Source organism: Gallinula chloropus (genome assembly GCF_964237585.1).
Source record: "Gallinula chloropus genome assembly, chromosome: 2".
NCBI classification, from domain to species: domain Eukaryota; kingdom Metazoa; phylum Chordata; class Aves; order Gruiformes; family Rallidae; genus Gallinula; species Gallinula chloropus.
In genome coordinates this window covers 18,314,460-18,337,294 of record NC_140086.1, presented here as the reverse complement: position 1 = coordinate 18,337,294, position 22,835 = coordinate 18,314,460, and the positions used below count along the sequence as shown (strand labels likewise).

The window sequence follows — 22,835 nt, the reverse complement described above, 5'->3', positions numbered from 1 at the left end:
TTTTTTCTCCCTGTTTTGTTTGCAAGTGTAGAGACTCATTCTATAACATAACCACTGCTATGGCCTACTATGCAGATATTCTAGTCTGGATATATACTACATGGAGTCAGTCAGTCTTCCTTCTTACCGACAGGTCTATTTTAGAGAGCAATGCAGCAATCCAGTGACAAAGGTTTTGCACGCAGGGAAGATATTAAAAAGTAAATTCTTTGTAAAGGTAACTATAGTTATAATTTGATAAGAAAAACAGTTCAGCCATGCATGCACATTTCTAAAATGCAAAAGTCTCTTCAGTGTCTATGCTAACAGAAAGAGACAAGCTAATTCACTTTGCTTACTTTTATCTTCTAGACAGAAAGAAATAGGTAAGCTATGACAGTAGTAACCATACCTAAACATCTGGTTTCAATTCCACTCCAGAGTCCAGAAGACAGACATTCCCTCACAGCAGAGCCAACTAGCATGTATCCTGAGTCACAAGTAAATATAGCTGTAGATCCATATGTGATTTGAGTTCCAATCTTATTCCCATTTGGAGGTGTAGGAAGTTCTCCACAAGAAATAACTTTATGGCAAAAATAAAACAAAAGGGAAATGTACAGCTAAATATCACAAACACACTCACAATGATACTTATCAACCAATAATACGTATCAAACAGTCAACCAGATAAACAAATTACACAACTCGATGTGTTTTGTTCTGTAGAGAAAAATCATGTATCCATACTATCACTTCCCCAGAAATGCTACTTAGGAAAGAGGAGGGGAGGAACATACACCAATAAAAATTGTGTATGCAAAGTTAAAATCCCCCACTGATCAGAACATTATTAATTGTTATTTAATTACCTTGGGTATATTTAAGAGCTTTCCTTAATATTGGAACAACACAATTGTTGCCATTTAAAATAAAATAATTGATGTTTCTTTGGAAATATGCCATTTTAGTCCCCTAATTCATAACCAAATGCTTGCCCTAGAATTCCCACATATTATTATGATGAGTAAATGATGTGAATGGAATTCTTTGCTATTTATTTACAAAGCATCTTTTCATTCAAACTCATAATTCTTCTTCAATAATTATCTTTTAAGGGTTAGTAAACAAGACTGTGTGGATCATAAAAGGCTGCAAGCAGCAAGTGCACTTTATTCTAGAAAAAAAAATCTAAGCTGTGATACTGTAAACAAATCTATCCAAAACATAGTGAAAAAATATTTATCTTTTAAAGAACAAAGTGTTACAAATACATATACAGTATGTAAAAGATCTATATATACAGAGATATAGATACAGATATATGAAATATTTTAATGCTATCAGAGGTAAAATATTGCAATTAACTTTTAAGTCTCGTCTAAATTACAGATTAAATTTCCAATGTATTATAGAGTTCAAAACTAATGTTACTTCCCAATATAATTAATCTGTCTTTGGAATTTGGTTTTTTTAGCCCCATTTTTTATTAGTTTCAAATACGTTCTCAATAAATGCTAAATATATTATAAACCATAGATATCTGGCTTATCTACACTTTTTTTCCACCTGCTTTTTAAATATGCATGGATTTATACATATACATAAATATACATACTGTTTGGAGACATGCACCAAAACAGCAGTCATATCCCATTCTATCACAGTTTATTTCAGGGGTGTTTCTCTAAAATGAAGAATTTGTGGGCTTCAAAGTATATCCAAATGCCCATAGTTTTGAATACCAGATGACTATATATAAATACATAAAGAAACCTGCTTTTCACAAGGGTAGTGGAGGGGGACATAGCTGTAGCCACACATATTGATAAATTATCTGAATATTCATTACTTAGTTTTTTGAATAGTAACTATTGCAGGTTATTAGAATGCCAGCTAATGGTGGGAATGATGTGGACTTGCACTCTATATGGTAAGCAACTGGAAGGAGAAGGGTTTGTTTTGTTGGTTTTGGGGCTTTTTTTTCTATTTTTCTAGACTATACAGCATTCCTGACCTAGAAAAATAAATAGGAAAATGTTCTTTACTACTTTTTTTACATCTTTATACTTTTAGGGACCAGAAGTACTTCTATGTTACTAAACCAAATGGATTGTATTTGTAAGTTACAACCTTTACGATACCCAAGAATTACAGCCAGGAAACATTTTTCTGATTAACTCATTCCAATATTTAATTATTTAATTTCTAATTCATCCAAACAGATGCAGATACGACATGTACTCACTTTGGCAGTAAGGCCTCTCATTTCTCCAACTCCAGGTGCCATTAGCAAGACATTCGATAGATGCTGGTCCCAAACCATAATACCCAGGATCACAGCTGAAAACTACTTTTGTTTTATACTCATAATGTGAACCATTCACTATTTTCCATCTTCCATGTTCCAGTGTAAAAGAATTGATGCTTGGACATGTAACAACTTCCAGAACAATAACAACAAAACAACAAACAAAACAACAGAACAAAACAATCAAACAACAACAAAACAACACAACAATTGAACAAACGTTATTTGTGGTTTAGTACAGGGAAATTCAGAAATTATCTCCCATTATTGATTGATTAGTGTATTTTAAACACAGTAACATAATCTTTGAAAAGTTGTATTTGAAACTGGCTGTGGTTAATAGGTACAAGTTTTCCTTTACACATAATAATGACCAATGATCCAGACAGAGTTGTGACTGTGCATGCAGAGCTATGCAATTGGTGTAGATAGAATCTATACCATGTTTGAATTCATTGTAAATTGACAGCCATGGAACTCCTGTGCCATTTTACATCAGGTATCAGAATCCTTACTAAAATATTAGCTACTTTTCAGTACAGGAATTAGTTTTCTACCCTGGTAAATTCTGTGAGATTTTTAGGGACTCATTTGGAGAAGCCACACATTGATGACAGGTAAAGCAATATCTATATCCAAGATGTTTTTTCAGAAGCTACACATTTTTGTCAGGTCTTAATTCTATGTGTTCTTCCTCCAAAAACTGACAAAAACATTCTACAGTCCTAATCTAATAGAAAATTTTTAACAAGCGTATTTTCCATGATCAAAAGGCACAGGGTAAAATCTTTGCTGGGTAGTACTTATTTTATCTCCATTTGGATTGGTTCTTTAGATAGAGAAAAAGGCATGAGGGAAAGCAATTCATAAGAGTAAGGGGGAAAAAAAAAGGAAAAAGGGAAAATCTTGAAAATTATTGTATTGTAAGTATTCTTTCCCTTCCAAAATTTACCAGGTGAGATAATCCAAATATTAACGTGCATCAGACACTGACATTTCTTTATCAGTCATAAAATCACCTGAGTTTTCATGACCCAGTTGTAACTGACAGTATCTACTTCTCTTTGGAACTTAACATACATTTTTGCTTCAGTACTGTTCCCCTAAGTTTAGATGGTATAGGAGCATAATGATGGGCTGAATATAGATAATAAGGAGCAGTTTCAAACAAGTATCTCAGAGTAGCACACTTTACAATTCAGGATATTAAATAGGATTTGTTGCCAGTATGTGAACTATGCAGTTCTCACTGAAAAGATGGCTTTTGCATAAACTTCTGTGACCATTAACTTTGATTTAACTGCAAATTAGTTACCAGTTTGAACGTATTCTATAAAGTCTAGTGTATTTCTTATGCTGTCACAGAATGTTTCAGTATGTATCTCAGACGTGTACATTTCAAATACACATTTCACAGTCATTAAATACCATTTATTATTCATAGATTAAGGTAAGCTGACGCTGAAGGCTAAGTAATGCAAAGATTTGTGCCTTGGATCAATAAACAAAAGATTCTTACTCACTTGAGAGTTTTCACATGTTACTTACCTACACAGCGAGGTGTTTTATTATGATTGCTCCATGTACCATCCGGCTGGCAGACTGCAGTAGTAAGTTCCTTGGCTGACAGTCGGTATCCATCATTGCAAAAATAAGTAACACGGGTGCCAACTAAGTAATCTGTAGTTAATATCCCACCATTTAATGGAGCTTTAGGAATTCCACAAGATATTGCTGAGTAAAAAGAAAGATACATTTATTTTATACCTTCTTCACTGTAAGTGTCCACTCATCTCAAAGGTTTTATACATTGCAACATCAAAAGTCTTCATTTCATTAAAATTACTCTTTTAACTGATTAATGTGTGTTTTAAGCCAACAAATAAATTGCCTTACAATTTTGTGGAATTAAATCTCAGGAAGTTTTTGTCTCTTGATGAAGGAGGTTAAAAATATGAACAATGGTTCACACCTCTTCAGCTATCCGTTCAAAATGCAGAAGACAATCAAAGAAGAGGCAATAAAGAGTATTTGGAAAAAATATTATTAGCATGGTTGAATGACTAAAGCACCAGGCTAAGACACTAGAAATCTAGTTTGTACTTCAGATGTACTGTGTGACCTCCAGCAAAACACTAAAATTAACTTTCAACATTCTGTATTTCCTCCCATAAAGCAGTAAGAAAATAGCCTTTTGAAAATATTGAATATTGGTAAATGAAAATATGAGCCACTTTGTTGTTGCTGCTGCTGTTGTTGTTGCTGCTATTATTATTATTATTACTACGACTACTATTATATTATTCAGCAGAAAGAAAGAACCAAGAAAAGATCTGTCTCTAAATAATGCTGTCTGTTTTGTGAATGAAGTAAAAATTAAATCTTTTCCACATTTTAATGCCATACATCTTTATTTTTGATCAAATCCAAAAATAAAGGTCTTTCTTAGGCATTTAACTCTTAAGTACTTTATTTTGAAGGGGAATCTTGAACCCTAAGACACCAACTATCCAGCCTTCACAGAGCAATGAAAAGTAAAGCCTCTCAGAAAATGAACAAATACTTCATAAAAAAGAGTAATCTATTTTGCCTCTGCTGTAAGATCATCTGATGCAAGACAGATCCGCTTCATAAGCAATAAAACAACAGTCAGACACTGTACCAAAGCTAATAATCACATCTGAGACACAGGTAAAGCATTAATGCTATGACAACTTGCAGAACAGTGATGATGGGATCAATATCATTATAGATTTGAATTGCCATAAAAAGAAACTGCATATGACATGTAATTTTCTAAAATTTTTTTAAAGCATACTGTAATGAATGGACCACAAAAAACTGTTAGTAATTTGCTCACCAACTTGTCTCAGTAACCATAACTATGTGTCTTGTTGTTATCACAATATCTATTGGCAGCTGAAGACAAACACGTTTAAAAAGAAAATAGAAAAATAGTGATTAGGAGGCAGTGAAGGCCCCAAAGATTTCATACTTCCAAAGCGTGTAAGGACATGATCCCAGAGGGATAAAAAGTGACAACTAAACCATCTTCCACTTCTTACTAGACATCTGACAAAGCTGTCACCAAAGAAACTGAGCCTTCATGACACTAAAAATAAATTATATCCCCAAGTTAGTGTTTATTACATCTCAAATTTCTCAACAGCTAGGACTGCAGCAGCAAACACTAGGCAGACCTACCCATCTGTGCAAAGACTAGGATAACCAAAAGCTGATATAACCAAGGTATAATCAAATAACACTGTTCACCATGTAACTGGACAAGCTAACCTCTTCCTTCAAAACCATATTAATGATAAAAAGAAGTTTCATACAATAATGGAGTTTCCAGAACCAACTCCACTTTTATTTACATCAATGCTAACATTCAGGAGGGTATAAAAAACTAATACCTACCCAAAAAACCTTATAAACATCTGTTGCTTATGATACTGAGCACCAACAAATGAAACAACACTACTTGTTCACATACTGCAAATTCTCTCTCTTTTAGCATTCAGCAAAATATGTATCAAATATTCTGTAGATACAACCTGAGGTATTCTATATACACCTTCAGAATTAAATCTCCATTAACAATTTGATAAATTTTGAGTCATTTTATCAATGGTAACAGAATCAATCTTGTGGCATAAAAAAAATCCTTAACCTTAAATTTTTAAGAAACAAGTTACCTCCCAGTACACAAAGTGCTTGGTAACAGACTTCCATAACAACAAATCTCCCAAAGAATCAGTGACATTTTCAGTTAAAAGCAGTTGTGAACTTCATTTGGAAGTTTCCACAGAAACTTTTAGTTAAGGGAAAAACATAAAGATGAAGACAGGTTGTTGCCACATCTGACAATTTGACAAGAAAACAATGACAAATATGGAAAATCCAAAGTGCTAATAAAACAGGTCTATCACAGAAATGTTTGGCCACTATATTTCAGATTGGACAGTATTGCAAATCAAAATCATAACTGTAATCACAAATGACACATTAACATCTATTCTTTGTTCATAAAATTTAGAACACAGCTCCAATTCTGAAGATGTACACACGCAGCCCTTGTAAGGCCTTAACCTTGTTAATTCTCCAAAACAAACAGCACATTCTAAATAATTATCTGAAATTTCAGAAATTATTATTAGGCCTCAATGTCCTAGTGGCGACCAGTGATGAGTGGCATTCCTCAAGGGTCACTACTGTGACTGCGAAATTTTAGCATCTTTGTTAATGAGATGGACAGTGGGATTAAATGTACCCTCTGAAAGTTTGCTGACAATACAAAACTATGTGTGTGCCATGAACATGCCATCTTAGAGGGACCTTTGCAGGTCAGAGAGTTGGGCCCATATGAATCTCATGGAGTTGAACAATGCCTAGTGCAAGATTCTGCACGAGTCAGCTCAATCCCATGCACATCAACAGGCTGGGCATAGAGTGGCCTGAGTGGAGAAAGAAATGAGGCAGTTGACGAAAAGCTCAACAAGAGCCAGCAATGCACACTTGCAGCCCAGAAACAATCAGATCCTGCTATGAATCAAAAGAAATGTGACTAGCAGGTCAAAGGGGTTGATTCTACCCCTCTACTCTCCTCTTGTGAGACACCACCTGGAGCACTGTGTCCAGCTCTGGGGTCCCCAGTACAAAAAGACATGGACCTGTTGGAGCAAGTGCAGAGGAGGGTCACAAAGATGGGTTGGAGTGCTGGAGTGACTCTCCTATGAAGACAGGCTGAGATCACTGGGCCTGTTCAGCCTGGAGAAGACAAGGCTCCGAGAAGACCTTAGAGCATCCATCAAATACCTAAAGGGGGCCTACAGGAAATCATGGCCGGATATTTTTTCTTTGTTCAAGACTTTCAGTTTATAAAAATAAAGACATACTTTTTATACTTTAATAGAAACTTAGCAAAAAGCTTTTTCTCCATTGACAAATGTTAGGTAGTTTTGCTTTAGAAATGTAAAATTATTTTTTTTTATTAATTTTTTTAAAAAGGGGGGTAATTAACATGGAACATTCCTACATTTATCTCCACTAGTCAACAGGAATAAAATGTACATGTTTTGAATAAACACATCTGCAAATTTTCATTAAAAAAAAAAATTCTAATACTTCACTGAAGGGTGAAAAAGGTAAGTTATCAGAAAAATAGCATTCTTTTCAGGAAAGGAAGAATTAGAATACAATTGTGACAGGAACTTAATAACCATTTCCTTTTCAAGTAGAATATGGTTTTCTTTTACAAGGCTGAAGGAGGTAAATACACAGGTAAATGAATGAATTCTCTTTTAAATTTCAATTTAAACCATGAAATATTAGAATAGCATCTAAGGCAATGCTTTTTTAGTCCAATTTCCTGTTCTTACAATTGCAGCAAGTTTCAAGTCTTTCTGGTTTAATATGATTCTTTGATAATGATAAATGAATTTTACTAAATATTCAGTTTTAAATTAATTTTTTAAAAATTTGTGAGGATTTTTGCTCACAGTGATGTAGTTTATTTTTTAGTATCTGCCAGTCTTAGCAAACTCTGTTGAAACTGTTTCTTAAAATTACATCTGTTTTTGTAAGTTTTATTAGGTAGAACAATTTTGGTACAGATACATAAAAAAAAATACTACCTGATATTCATCCGAAATATAAAACTGATGGCTTACATTAGAAAAGGAAAAAAAAAAATCTTAAGAGTGTATTATTTTATAATGAAAGAATTTACCTTGACAAGCTGGGACTGGAACATCCCATGAGTAATAACCATATGGAGACTTCCTGCATACAGCAGTACTTTTCCCAACGAGCCGAAAACCTCGATCGCAAGCCCAGCGAACCATACTGTTGAGCTGTCCACCTGTCTGACTGACAATGAAACCATGTGGAGGGGACTCTGGAGTACTACAGTAGAGAGCTTTAAACATAAATATTGATTAAATAAAAGATACGTTTAGAATTCAGATGACAATTCTTGAAAAGTTCTTGACAAAATCAATGAACATCTGACAACAAGCTGAGAAAATGCCAATGAAAGTCGCATTTAATATCGTGATCATGCATGCATCAAACTCTTTCACCAAGTACAAAGGTGGAGGAAAGGCCTTTATAAGGGCTTCAGGTTGTAGTAATCTCAAAGGAAATATAGTGATAAATCACTTTTATAACTTTTTTTTCCACTATCTTTTTTAAACCAAATAAGGTACAGAATTTTAGTTCATAATGAAATGTATTTCAATGCTATAAATTTCAATAGTATATGCAATTTTTTTTAGAAAGGAACCATGAAGGGCATACTGCACATATTTCTTTTCAAATAATCTTTTCCATCTGGTCCTAAATTAGTTACTCAGGCTCTTTGGTACAATGAATGGAAGTGAACTAGAAAATCTAAAATAGATTTCTATCATATTTATGTGTGTCACCATAAATCCATGGTGAAAACATTCTATCTGCTTGGGTTGTTGGTTTGTTTTGGTTTGGTTTTAGTTCCTTTTTTTATTTGTGGTTGGGGTTTTTTTTGGTTTTAAAATTTATTTAGAATACAAAAATCCCTACAGATGTCTTATTTAGATACTATAAAAAAACCCAGAAATCTCTATGAGGCCAAAATATATTTAAAAGATATTAGAATCTGCAAGGATTTATGTACTTGAAGTGTCTCTGACATTAACGATTGCTTACTTATGATACTGTCATTATGGTTATATTTTAACTCCTTTGTTCATTAAGTCCATGAGTAAAAAGTCACATGGTTTTGGCTACATTGCCAAAGGAGCAGACCAGAAGGAATTTACAACCTGGTAGCCACTTTAAGATAAATACTGTTTATTTAAGAGTTTAACTTGGTCTCCTATCATTTCAGTTCCAGGACAAGTCAAGACTGGTTAGCCAAGGTAGCAGTTTTCCCATTTGTAGGAAAGACAATTAAGTTTGTTTCCAAGTACTTCCTTCCTGCTTTGAAGAAGTGTTGGTAACTTGGTATCTATTTTCTCAGGCAAATATAAATGTGTTGCTTCGCTTGTTCTTCATTTCTATGTCCTATCACTTATTTCACATCAATGGTTTTTGCAACCAAGGTCTCCCTCTGATGAGGATGGAGTCATAGCTGTTTGTTAACTTTTTATTAAAGCAAGCAGCAGAATGAGAAGCACTGCCATATATTCCAGAGCACATATTATGAAAATATTTTCATTCTTAGATTAAATTTCTCCCACCTTATACTTTTACAAGAAACAAAGACAGACACATACCTACTACTTTAGTGTAGAAGAAAATATATTGGTATATTCTGAGTTATATATCCCTGGAGATATTCACCATCAGGCTTGACGGGGCACTGAGTGACCTGATCTAGTAAAGATATCCCTGCTTACTGCAGGGTGGAGGGTTGGACTAGCTGACCTTTAAAGGTCCCTTCCAACCTAATGCATTCTATGATTCTATGATTAGTAAATATTTACTAACACTGTTGCCTTGCTGCCAGTAGGGAAAGAGTTTTAAGTGCTTTCTCTTTTTCTTTTAACCATTCTAACAGGTACTACAGGCAATGAATATTTCTCCTAAAGGGAAAAATGACTGGTTTACAGACTGTTAGGAGCAAAAAACCAAACCAAACAAACAAACAAACAAAAATGATTTTCTATTGTTTTCTCCATTTGGTAAAGTGAAATTAATGTACACCAATAATTTATTCTGTGTATTTCATGTCTTTGGTCATGATAAAATATAAATTTTGTGTAATTGCTGTAAATTGCAGTGGATCTACTTTAGCTCGATTCATGAATATTATTACCATCTAAAATGGATATTACATAATAATTCTATAAACACATTTATATAAAAATCAATCTTTGCTAAGTAACATCTTCATACACTATTCATAAAGATGCTCATTTGAATTAGTAACATACACAATGGGGTTTTTTTGGATATACTAATTGTTCTCTTTTAAAATGGTTTGCTGATTCTGTTGAATCTTAAATTGAAGAGTTCAAGCCTTTAGCTTCTCACATTTTCCTACATTATAGTTGCTCACTGCTGCCTTGTTCCCACTTCTTCCTCTGTACCAACAGAAGGGTTAATGATGAATTGCATAAAAGCTACTTCTTTCATCTTTAGTACTGGCTTATACCATATTAAAGTCCTGTGGACACACTTGCTTAAATCTCTACAGAGTACACGTGTGTCATATATCCTACTTACATTATGGAGTTTGTTTTTCCCTCACAAGTTCAGTATCATCACTTGCATACATAAACCAGATTGAATTTCCTTTCAGTCTGGGCAATTAAGGTTACAAAGTATAGTTTACATTACCCTTTCCACACTGAAATTATATACACATTCAAGAAATTCTGATTCACATACCTATATATCTTATCCTGAAACCTTTTTTATTGGTGCCATGATCTGCTGACCACCGTAGAAATACTTCATGGCCATTGCTGGTTATATTTAGAGAAGATGAATAGTCCCCACTGAGAGAAATGAGCAATGGGCTATGACTATTTGGTCCTTGGTACAAGGAAGGTTAAAAAAAGAAAAAAAAAAGGAGTTACAAAGTTTAAAATAAAATGAATGCAATTAATACACAGAAAACATCCTCTAAGAAAATGATAAATTAATCTGAATAAAAAATGGAAGTTGACATTCCAGTATACTCTAGAGAGTAGATATTTGTTGAGAAACAAAATTATTTCTAAACTTAATCAGTACAATTTTGAAACACAGTAATCCAAAAGTTCTCTTTAGCACAACAAATCCAAATAATTGCTTATTTATTTTTTTATAGATATACTGAAAAATTATGGTACACATAAACAATAGCGATCGCACAGATACAATTAAAAATACACATATATATATTTAAATAAAGTATCATCAAAAGTTGTGCATCCTATAGTTACCATCAAACACCTCAAGTATATCAAATTCCTTTTCAGTCTGGAAGAATTCAAAGAACAGGCTGATATTATATCCCTTTTCCACAGTAATGGTCCATGCACACATCTGGAGATTTGGATAGCTATCAGGATACCCAGGGCTCAGTATTACTCCTGTTGAATCCAGGCGCATTTCATTGGCTGGACAGAGCACTGTGAAACAGAAAGATTGATTAAAAAATTTAAAAATAAAAAAATAAAAATCTAAACCACACTATATATGTTTCATGTAATTAGAAACATTTTCCTGACTTTAGTCTGTATTACTCATTTTATTTCTGTAAAAACAAAAAGACTGATGGCATTTTAGAAACGAAGTCAGGCAGTAGAAAAAAATCTAAAATAATGTATATCTTGAAAATATGTCCTCTAATCCTCAGTTAGTGGCATTTTTCTTTCTCTATATTATTGTATGCTGCGCTTAAGTACTAAGTTGTTGAGTTATTAAAAAAGTGAACCATAGGTTTCTTTCCCTCCCGGCTCAGATGTTATTACTGTCAGCAACAGTTCCAGGTACGGCCTTGTACTGAAAGCAAAACTTGAAGACACTGTTTTTTCATTGTCAGACTCTGAATAATGAGTAATCAATCTGACTCACAATCTCTATAAAGCAGCACCTAAATTTTGAGATCGTCAGTCAAGCTCCAAGAATGTTAATACACCTAAACATAATATAAGCACTATTTAGATATGATTCCTTTGCTGTAGGAAATAAAAGACACACTCAGGCTGACATTTATTTGATAAGTAGAACACTGTAAGACTAATTAGACAAGAAGATAACTTGTGCTAATCCAGCTACCTAGTTTTTCAATTCATAGAAACCTCAGAAAATGCTAGGTTACTGCTTTCACATACAATAAAAAATAATAGAAGTACCATTTTTTTCTTCACCACACCTAATATACTCCCATTTCTTTACTAACTCTTTGTTATGGTTTTGCATGGCTGGGTTCTAGTGGAGTGGGGGGTGGGGGGTTGCTGCAGGGTCGCCTTCTGCAAGAAGCAGCTAGAAGCTTTCTGGAGGCCTGACAGAGTAAACACCAGCTGACTCAAGGCCGGAGTTGCTGTTGACCATCAGCGATGGTCACAGCACCTCTGGGAATCACATTTTGGAGATAAAATAGAAAGCAGCTGGTTTTTGCCACCAGAGAAGGGAGTGAGAAGATGTAAGAAACTGTGCAGGCACCAAGGCCAGGGAAGGGAGGGAGAGTACGGGCCCTAAGTGCCAGAGAGAAGGAAAGATTCCCCTGCAGCCTGTGGAGAGACCCATGGTGGAGTGGGTGTCCCCTTGAAGCCCGTGGAAAAGAATGAGACCCCACCTGCAGCCCTTGGAGAGGCCCCACGATGGAGCAGGTGGAGATATATAGAAGACACTGTGACCCACGTTGGAGCAAGCCTCTGCCAGCACTTGCAGCCCATGGAGAGAGCTAGAGTACAGAGATCAGCAAGAGAGAGAGAGAGAGAGAGAGAGAGATCCATGCCGGAGCAGGTATGCTGTGGGGGGGGAGACTTGTGACCCCATGGAGGACCAGACTGGAGCAGCCTGGGCCTGAGAGACTGAGAGACATTCTATGATTCTATCACTGCACCCCATACAAGTGACACATACTGGAGCAACTGGTGAAAAGCTGAAGCCCCTTGGAAAAGGACTCATGCTGGAGAAGTTTGGGGAGGACTGTCTCCCATGGGTGGGACTCCATGGTGCATCAGGGGAATGGTGTGAGGAAGACCCCCTCGCGCCCCCGCCCTCAGCTAAGAAGGAAAACATCTTGTGAGGAACTGACTGAAATCCCCATTCCTCCCCATTCCCTGCTCCTACCCGTGCCACAATGTTGTGGGGAAGATGGGAGCAAAATCACAAATAAAGTTAAGTCTGTGAAGAAGGGAGGGGTGAGGGGGAGTTGTTTCAAAACCTGGAAATACTTCTCATTATATGACTCTGGTTTCACTCTGCTGCATAGTGTAGTCTAGTAATTAGATAGTTTTATTTATTCTGTGTTGAGTCTGTTTTGCCCGTGACGCTAATTGCAGGATGATCTCCCTGTCCTTATCTCGAATCCTAAGCTTCTCAATATATATTTTCTGCCCTGTCCAGCTGAAAAGGGGAGTGATAAAGCGACTTTAGTGGGCATCTGACCTCCAGCTAGGGTCAAACCACCACACTTGCAAAAGGAGCAGCTAGGAAGCGTTCTTAAAATCAAAGCCTATGACTCGAAGTTAAAATGTTAGTGTTATAATCCTAAAAGAGCTAGATAATCTCAGGCTGACAGTGGGCAATTCATCTAATTGTTCTCCGTTTAATAAATAGGTAGAACAGTTCACCCTATAACAGTTTCTGATGAAATAAAGAGAAAATTAGGAGGTGGAAAAAAATTAGGTCATTTCCACCCCACTTGCACATTACTAGTGAACTCTCAAGTTCAGACAACCACTTACTTTTCTCCTTTTAACACAGAGACAGACTATTTCCCTGATAAGGAAATGTAAGTCAGCTGGAGAAGAAATTCTAAAAATGTTAAGTTCTTAATTGATGACAGCTTTCTTCACAAATTTGCTCTAGGAAAGAGTGCTATACACTCTTCTCTAAAATATTGCTGGGAGACTCTAGACCCCACAACATCAGAGTGTTTCCTGCAGTGATAAAGGAAGACACCTGCTCCACCCTGCTGTCTTCTTCAGCAGATATTGCCTACCATATATTCACCTTCCTTTAATGATACTGAGGTATTGCAAGTTCCACAATAATATATTAGGATCTTGTATTTCTCAGGAATACTGAAAATAATTGCCTTATTAAATATGAAAATCTGATTTTTATGGGGAAAAATTTACTGGACTATGAAGAGAGAGAGAGAACAGCAGAGAAACACAGAGAAAAAAATCATAAAAACCCATCATAAGAATCTCAGAAACACAGAATGGTTTGAGCTGGAAGGGACCTTTGAAGATCATCTAGTTCCAACCCCCTGCAATGGGAAGGGATATCTCTCACCAGGTTAGGTTACTTGAAGAAGAGAAAGGAAACTGTCCATATATTTAAAAATAATCATCTCTCAATTTAAAAATTACCATCTAATTGCTAAATTTAAATAGCAGTTTCTCAGGTTGCATGTTTGTCTCAATCCAAAGGAAAATTCATATGGCTAGAATCTGGATTTCAAACTACAGTGCTGGGCCACTTGTATATACAGACTATATCTCATGGAAATGAAAGAACTGATTCTATCAAGTTTTATACTTAAATACATGTATCAACACAGAGAGAGAGGTGTGGCAGGCAGTAAGGAAGACCCTTCTAATTATCCGGCTGCACAAGCTTGTTTATAGCTAGTTTTGTTGTCTCCATATGATTCTGCTTTCCAAAATGTCCTCAATTTCAGGATCTCCAGGAAAAGATCCTTCAGGAATTTATAGAGAGACTAAATACTTATTTCTGTACCATGGGTTTCCTTGAGAATCAAGTAGAAAAAGGGTTTTTTAATGAATCTGAGCTAATATAGTTGCGATATAGAATTTTTCAGAATCCTCTAATTATAATTCAAAATACAGATTAAATCTTCGTAACTCTGAAAATTTCATTTTATCCTAGAAATAGAAGCTAATTTCAATGAAAGTTAAGGGCAAAGTAATGTGCTGAGTATGAGACATACACTATTTTAACAAAAGATGATAGACATTCACATAAGCTTGTGGAATCGAGTGATTATTTTCTGCTCTAAAGAAGTAAATCTTCAAGAATTGTAAGAAGTGCTCACCCAAGTGATACACAACAGAGAAAAATAGAAAAAAAAAAAACCCAACACTATTATAAACTAAATAGGTTAAACTAACCTGTAAGAATTAAAGTCACTAAATAAAATCTTAATTAGATTTTATTTCATTATTTTCGCTTAGGCGTAACTCATTGTAGTGTACTGTATCTGTAATGCAATATATTAGACTGAAAACTAAATATTGTTATTTAAATTCTCTTCAGAAAATTTCTTCAGATTCAAATGAATGTTCAAGACAGGTATTAATCTATTTGAAGATAAAAATGTAAGCAAAATGAAACGAAAACACTGGCTAAAGTGTCTAATATATGTGCAAGGTTAAGACAACAGAAGTTAATACTGAAGTCTAACAATAAACATATACTCTGGTGAAAACAATTAGTAGACAAACACAAACATGAACCAACAGAAGAGCTAAGTTTATTTCTTGAAAGTAACTCTTATGTAATACCTTACACAAATAAAATATGGTAGCTTATACATAATGCGGGGTAGCTTACTAAAATCATGACAGAAGTAAATTTTAGGCATATAATTTTGCGGCCTGAAGATTCCACAAAGCTTTCTATTATTCTGGCTTTCAATACTGAAATTCAGCTTACATATTACTATCTTCAAACTTACACCTAGTATAAGCACAAGAGAAAATTAAGTTGCTGTTTATTCTAGGTGGTCAGTTTAAATGGTAATTTTAAACATGTTTAAACTAATTTCTTTGGTTTTTGGTTTTTTTTTTTAATTTTCTGTGTCTTCTCTGATGATTGTATTAGTTTCATTCAGCTTTAGACTGAAATGGTAAGAGCACTGATGTAATATTTAGTATTTGATCCAGTATTTAGCATTTATATGTAACAGAGGAAAGATTAACTATGGCAACTTAAGTCATTATTCCTAATTTTTTTGTCTTGGGTGTTGTAATGAATGTAAATATGCCTTCAGCAACATGTGCTGAGAGAATGCCTCAGGATCAGCACATATGTCTCTGTTTGTCCTATCTATTATTATATCTTTTTAACATTTAAATCAGTGCCTGGATGTTGCTATGGTTTTCCACCCATTAAATGCTATGAGTTTGCTAAATTAAGATTTTAAAGAATTTAAATTGAGGAGTTGGAAGCTATTCCTAGACACAATTGTACCTAAATAAATGTATGGATGACCTACTCTAGCTGATCCTGCTCTGACAGGGGAGTTGGACTAGGTGATCTTTCGAGGTCATTCTGTGTGTCTGTGTGGATTTTCAGAAATTATCACTATTAAAGTTCTAAGAAAACTCATAATTCTAGATTTTGTGCATTAAAACAGGGGCAAATACTTTATTCGGCAGTAGTAGATGACCCTTCCAGTTTTTCAGGAATGCAGAAAAAATGCAGACAGTTATTTTTCAACTCTCAGTTGAAAATGAATTTGAACACTGTAGTCGTAATTAAGTTCTAAAAGCTCGTTCACTAAGGTTTAAATTCATAACAACTAGGTTGTGCACCAATTTGAAACTTCAGAAATTATTAAGAAACAGCCAAATATTAAAGCTTTGATTGTAAATGTAGATTTACTCACAACTAATTTACTATTTCCCAACAAACTTTTCAGCATGAGCTTTTTATAGATATGCTATATTAATTAAAATTGCCATGAATAAAAAAACCAGTATACAAACAATATCTGATTGTTAGAAAACTCAGATGGGAGCATTATTCATTTAATACAAATGTAAATCACCTGCATTTACAATGCCTGATTTAGGAAAATATTTTAATATTGCAGTAGATGTTAGAATATTAATCTCAGGAGTAGATGGATCATGAAGCCGTATCACAACAGCTCGCAGGATTCAAAATGGCTGTTGTTTACATAAATTAGACTTTTATGAGATTGTGGGGGCTTTTTCTTATGGTGTTCGTTTTTTTTTCCCCCTCAAAATTACTTATCTTGCAGGTTTATAATTGTATATCTTTATTTGTCCTCCTGGAAATAAATGGAAGAATTATCAAGAAAATATAAACATGTGCCCATCTACGAAACTTTAAAGAGATTACATTTCTGAAAATAAATGAGGTGCAAGATTTGGCTCCATTAGCTCATGTTGCAGTTTTGTGAGGCTGTACTATTGAGACGGTTTTTGTAAGCAGCAGTTAGAGTTTTCTGACAGCCTAAACTATAAACAACGAGCAATTCAAGGCCAAAGTCACGGCCCATGAGATAGTCGAGCACCTCTGAGAATCACATATAGGAGAAAACAACCCGGAAGCAGCTGCATTTTGCCACCGGAGAAGGGAGCGAGAAGATGTAACGAGCTGTGAAGACACCAAGGCCAGAAAAGGGCGGAGGAGGAGGCGGCCCAGGTGCTGAAGAGAAAGATGCCCCTGCAGCCGTGTAGAAACCCATGGAAAAGGCCGAGACCCCACCTGCAGCCCGTGGAGGGGCTCCACGCTGCATGGAGCAGGTGGAGACATAGAGGAGACGCGGTGACCCTATGTTGGAACAACCACCTGCCAGTACTTGCAGCCATGAGGAGAAACAGAGACAAAGAGATGAGAAATATTTGCATCGGAACAGGATTGCTGGCGGGAGGCTTGGAATCCCGTGGAGGACTGGGACTGAGAGACATTGTGATAAAGAGATAAAGCCCTGTGGGAAAGGATTCATGTTGGAGAAGTTTGTGGAGGACTGTGTCCTTTGGGTGGGACCCCACGGTGCAGCAGGGGGAGGGTGTGTAACGAATGCCCCCCCCACACTCCCCCAAGAAGGAAACCAACTTGCAAGGGACTGACCAAAGCCCCCATCTCCCAGTCCCTGTCCCCCTGTGCTGCAATCAGGGGGAAGAAGGGAGTGAAATCCTGACTAAATGAAACAATCTCATTATTTATTTAATTTAGACTCCTTCCAAAAAAAAGAATTGTGAAATTATTTTCACAAAGTACAGCAACAGTTGTTAAAACTCATCAAATTAATTAAAATGCTACTCATTATTTTGCCTTACTATTTGATACATATTCCCCATAACAAACAGTGATAATACTAGGAATAGCTTTGAAAAGTCTGAAATATTTTCAAGGTGACAACTTATCTGAAGAGATAGTGTATGATACTAAAGGAGTTATCATTCAGATGGTCTGGTAGGAGGAAAAGAAGAAGGAGAAAGAACCTTGACATGCAGGAGGTGGTCCATCCATCTGAAGCCTTTCACCTAGTCGGCATGTCAGAATCTCATTACCAACCAAAGTAAAGCCTGGCTGACACTGGTATCTTATTATGTCTCCTGTTTGGATAAACAAAATAAGACAAAACATAAACAAAAGAAACATTAAACAGCAATTAACTGGGACTTTAAGCTTTGAAAACATTATCGATTAATGAAGTTTCTTGCCACCATATATAATGGGCTAAATGACCTCTGGCATAAACAACTTTGATTACTCTAAGAAATGTGGTAAATGAGCATTGTGTTACACACTATGCTGCATCTATCACTGTTTTCCACCACGTTATTGTGGGATAGTTTGCTAATTTGTCTGGGTTTGACTGCTGCAGTGTGAACCATGTGTCCACAAAGCTTTAAGCAATACAATGTATTAGATAACCACTATGGAACTAAATAAAGAGGAAGGGGGTGAAAGGGGAGGAAGGAAGAACTGGATTTAGTTAATCATATATAAATTTTGCAAGATGAGAATAAGAAATTCCAATTTTAATTAATAAATAAATTAAAAATGGATATACTTTTATTTGCAAATAAAAGTAAAAATTTGTACATCTCAGTAGTTCTCTTCAGCCCAGATTATAGAGCAGAAAGGAAAAATAAAACTCTTTTCTCTTTGTTCCAAATGTAATTAATCAAATATTGGTGTGTATTAAAAATCTTTTTCTTTTTTTTTTTAAGTTTTTCCAATACTGTGAGAAAAACTAGCTGGTCAGACATCTGACATCTGATCATCTAAGTCATATTTCTTAGAATGATAGTTAGCTAAGTGATATTATTAACATGTCTTAGAAGGTCAGAATGTCATCTTCTTCTCAGATCTTCCTAATTTTTTCAAATTTGGTTTTAACCTTCAGGTCATAAAACTAATTCTGGTACAGAATATACAATGGCTTTTTGTGTATTTTGTTAGATTGCTTCAGTGTAAAACAATGTTTTATATTAATCACTAAGAAAAATATTTTTAAATTAAGTCAATTCGGAAGGAGTTACTGTGTTACCTATCTGTGATCTCTGAAACATAGATGGCATTCAGTATACCATTCACAGATGGGAAGAGGAATGACATCATAAATATTTTCAAATATAATTCTAACACATTGCAGGCATGATTTGCATGTTGGAAAGTAAAAAAAAAAAAAATCTGTGCTCAGCAGTCTTTTATTTATTTGAAACAAGCATTGCTTTTATTTTCTTTTACATTACCTATTTCAAATTCATCATCCTCAGTCAGAATATCAGCATTTGGTATATTTGTTGGGGGCTGACAGACCCGTAGCTGATAGGCTATAAACAAGAAAAAAGCACAGTTGACTGTCCTATACTTAAGACAGTTAACACAGGAATGCAAACATAGCTGAATTGATATACACATTGAACTCTTTTGCTTTGAAACTTCCAAGAGAATTAAAAAACCCATGAATTTCAGAATTAATGACAAATTAGATGTTTCATCTGTGTTCTTAATTATTTAATTCCAGTGGCAAAAATCCTCTTCATAAATAATATAAGAAGCTTGGGTGTTGCCAATTTTTGCACTTAAGTGATCTCATCTGAAAAGCAAATATATTTTTTTCTATTTTGCAACCACAGTTTTGGTTTTTTGGGGTGGTTTGCTGTTTGATTTTTTTTTTTTTTTATAACAACAGTTTTACCGTTGAACTCTTCCACTTGAAACTTCGTAATAAAGACAAGCTTTAGAATCCAAAAGATTCTAGATTCTACCCAGAGGCAGCATCACTGATGGACTGAAGCATTTACTTTATAGAAGTAAATTAATACTTGTGGAGCACCTCTCACTTGCCAATAGTGTCAGAGGGTAATTCTGCTTTCAAACTTCTAATTTGAAATTTCTGAGTGTAAATATATGTGTGCAAAACCAAGGATAATTAGTTGAAACAAATTATATTAAAGATATGAAGTAAGAGTATGCAGAATCTACATAGTTTTAGTTTGTTTTTTATAGAGAACCTATGAAGATGGTCCTGTGTCTGGACACAGGAGAAATTCCCTTCAACCTGAACACAATTAGGGCAGAAATCACACTGAAGTATTTACACATTGAAGTATTTATACTGACAGTGTAATCTTCCATTTTTTAAAGTGTACACTCAGGTTGATCAGTGAGTGAAATATTCATGTTTTTCACTGATATTGCATTTTCATACAGCATTATTTTTATTGTACCTCCCATTAGCGAGGAAACATTATCTACTTATGGCAGATAACAATTTAGCTTCAGCTATACACAACTTTTTACTTTTGGATCTTTTATTTATCTAATTGGTCAAACTTTTGACAAGCACAAAATTTATATTTTATCCAGGTAAGATCTTTAATTGCTATTGAGTCACCCATATATGACATCTTCCTATTCCAGTCTTTGTGAAACATATAATGAAGAGCCAATTAAGTCAGTGAGTCAGAAAGCTAACATCCTGCCTTAGGATAAAGTAATTTAAATTAAAACACACCAAGCAAATGTGAAACAGCTGTGCTATTTGCATTTAAAAGAAAAAAAAAAGCACCAACATAATTAAAAAATGGATTCAATAAACAATTCATATCATGCATCTCATATTTCTCTCATTTAGAGGTATCATTCATATTAATCCCCAAATTATCTATTTTAAATAAATTTGACTCTTCTCACTACCTTGTCTTTATTGCTATAAATTACATGCAATTTAAAGGCACAGATTTGGCATGAGAATTCTCCTTTGCCTAATCTATTGGAGTCTATGTGACTATGAAAAGAGGCAGAATTTGGTGCATTTTCTTTCAGTCAGTATTTAATTCAAGAGAAGTTTAACAATAACTACACAAAAGAGTTCACTGTCATTGGAATCCTAAAACAACAGCACATTATTCAAAATATTAATATGTATATGAGAAATTTAGTGATCCCCATAAACATTTAATTACAAAAGAATTTTAGGAGCATTGTAAGCAGTGAGAAGATGAGCGCCTTGAACTATAAAGTCTTAATGCTACATTATATATTCAAAGTACTGTTTTTGCTTTTGTTTTTTTGGTGACTACTCATAAATTTAATATCTGTTCAAGAAAATAGCTTGTTTTCATAATTCATATTAGTCTTTCATATGTTAGCATTACCATAGCAGTTGTCAGTCATATTAATAATAGCAACTCCTCTTAGGAAAATTAAAGCATTTTTTTGTGAGATTTCTTCCTGCAGTAACTATCACAGAAAGTGAAAAAGTATATATTATCACACTCACCATGGTAACTAAGTACAAAGAAGCCACTGGTAGTAAAGTCACTATGGAACTTGATCAGAATCTGATTGGAAGTACTATAGACTGATTCTAATGCAGTGTTGCCACTAAATTGTCCAATTTGAGGAGAGGTTTGGTCTGGTCCATCCCTAGGAAGAACAGATGTAAAGATTTTTCTTTTCCCCAAGAAAATAATTTAATGTCTCAAAATTTTAATATACTGTAGTAAAATTTATCTAAATTATGCAAAAAGGCATAAGTCATCTAAAACCAGATAAAACATACATGAAGGACTGAAAGCCTTTTGAAATTCTATATGTGGACAGAAGTATAACAGGTAGTAGCTTAGAGAACTATAAAAATGTATTAAAAAGCATGAGGCTCAATTCAACCACTTTTTTGGATGTAATAGTCTTATTTTTAAATAAAGATGGAAAAGCACAAAATTCTTGAATTTCTGATTGTAGTTTATCTTCCTGACATAAATTCTGCTCACATTTACTTATCTACACTTTCAAATGTGGCTATCAGAAAGTAAATAAAACTTATATTGTTCCTCTCCCCTAGGCTTTTGAATTTGGTGATTTCTAGGAAAATTAAGAGAACTACCAGTAAGAAGACTGTAAAGATAATTATGGGACTGGAGCCTCTCTTGTATGAGGAAAGGCTGAGAAAACTGTATCTACTTGGTCTGGAGAAGTCTGCGAGGAGATCTTATCAATGCTTATAATTATCTTCTCTGGAGATAATCAAAACCTACCTGGACACAATCCTGTGCAACCTGCTCTACATGATCATGCTTTAGCCATGCAGTTAGACTAGACGATCTCCAGAGATCCCTCAGACCCCCTATGGTTCCATCATTCAAGGAATGCTATTTATAGATGACTATTTTAGGCATGTCACTTTTAGAAAATACGTTTTTGTATTCACTTTCTTCCAGATCAGAAGTGATGAACATTAAACGTTTAAAATTTTTGATAAAGGCTTAAGATATTTTAACTAAAAAAAAATATGACAATAAAAATATGGATATTTTTTGCCGTCAAAGTTTTGCAGTAATAGATTTTTACAATATCTTACACACTGCACCTTCCCAATCTGATGTGAAGAAGCATTTGACTTGTGAATAAAATGCATTTTTCCATTGTAAAGATCTACCAAAACTTCTATTCAGGTCTCTACAGTTCATACATAGGTAACAACATGCATAGTATATCCATTTATACCATATTAGATGCTTTAATTTCAGAACATTCTCATAAAAAGTGTTCTTAACCTAAATAGGATACAAAACATCTGAAGAAAAACCCAGCAAAGTTCATATAATGAAATAACCCTGAAGTTTTACCTTTGCCATGGTGTATGCAATTGCTTTACCGT

The 22,835-nt window shown here is 34.6% G+C and overlaps 1 protein-coding gene across 3 annotated transcripts in view; it reads right to left on the bottom strand.

Moving 5' to 3' along the window:
• The window catches only part of CSMD3 (CUB and Sushi multiple domains 3), a gene marked incomplete at its 5' end in the record, with an annotated part of 624,550 nt that overhangs the window by 73,415 nt on the left and 528,300 nt on the right, over positions 1-22,835 (bottom strand). For 2 of the 3 annotated variants that reach the window (XM_084280272.1, XM_084280274.1), the window contains 9 exons: positions 392-565; positions 2,228-2,422; positions 3,839-4,024; positions 8,022-8,210; positions 10,664-10,810; positions 11,203-11,391; positions 18,160-18,273; positions 19,420-19,500; positions 21,456-21,601. In XM_084280272.1, the coding sequence (XP_084136398.1) occupies positions 392-565; positions 2,228-2,422; positions 3,839-4,024; positions 8,022-8,210; positions 10,664-10,810; positions 11,203-11,391; positions 18,160-18,273; positions 19,420-19,500; positions 21,456-21,601 (1,421 nt within the window). The remainder of the gene's footprint in view (positions 1-391; positions 566-2,227; positions 2,423-3,838; positions 4,025-8,021; positions 8,211-10,663; positions 10,811-11,202; positions 11,392-18,159; positions 18,274-19,419; positions 19,501-21,455; positions 21,602-22,835) is intronic. The other variant, XM_084280273.1, reaches the window with a different exon arrangement.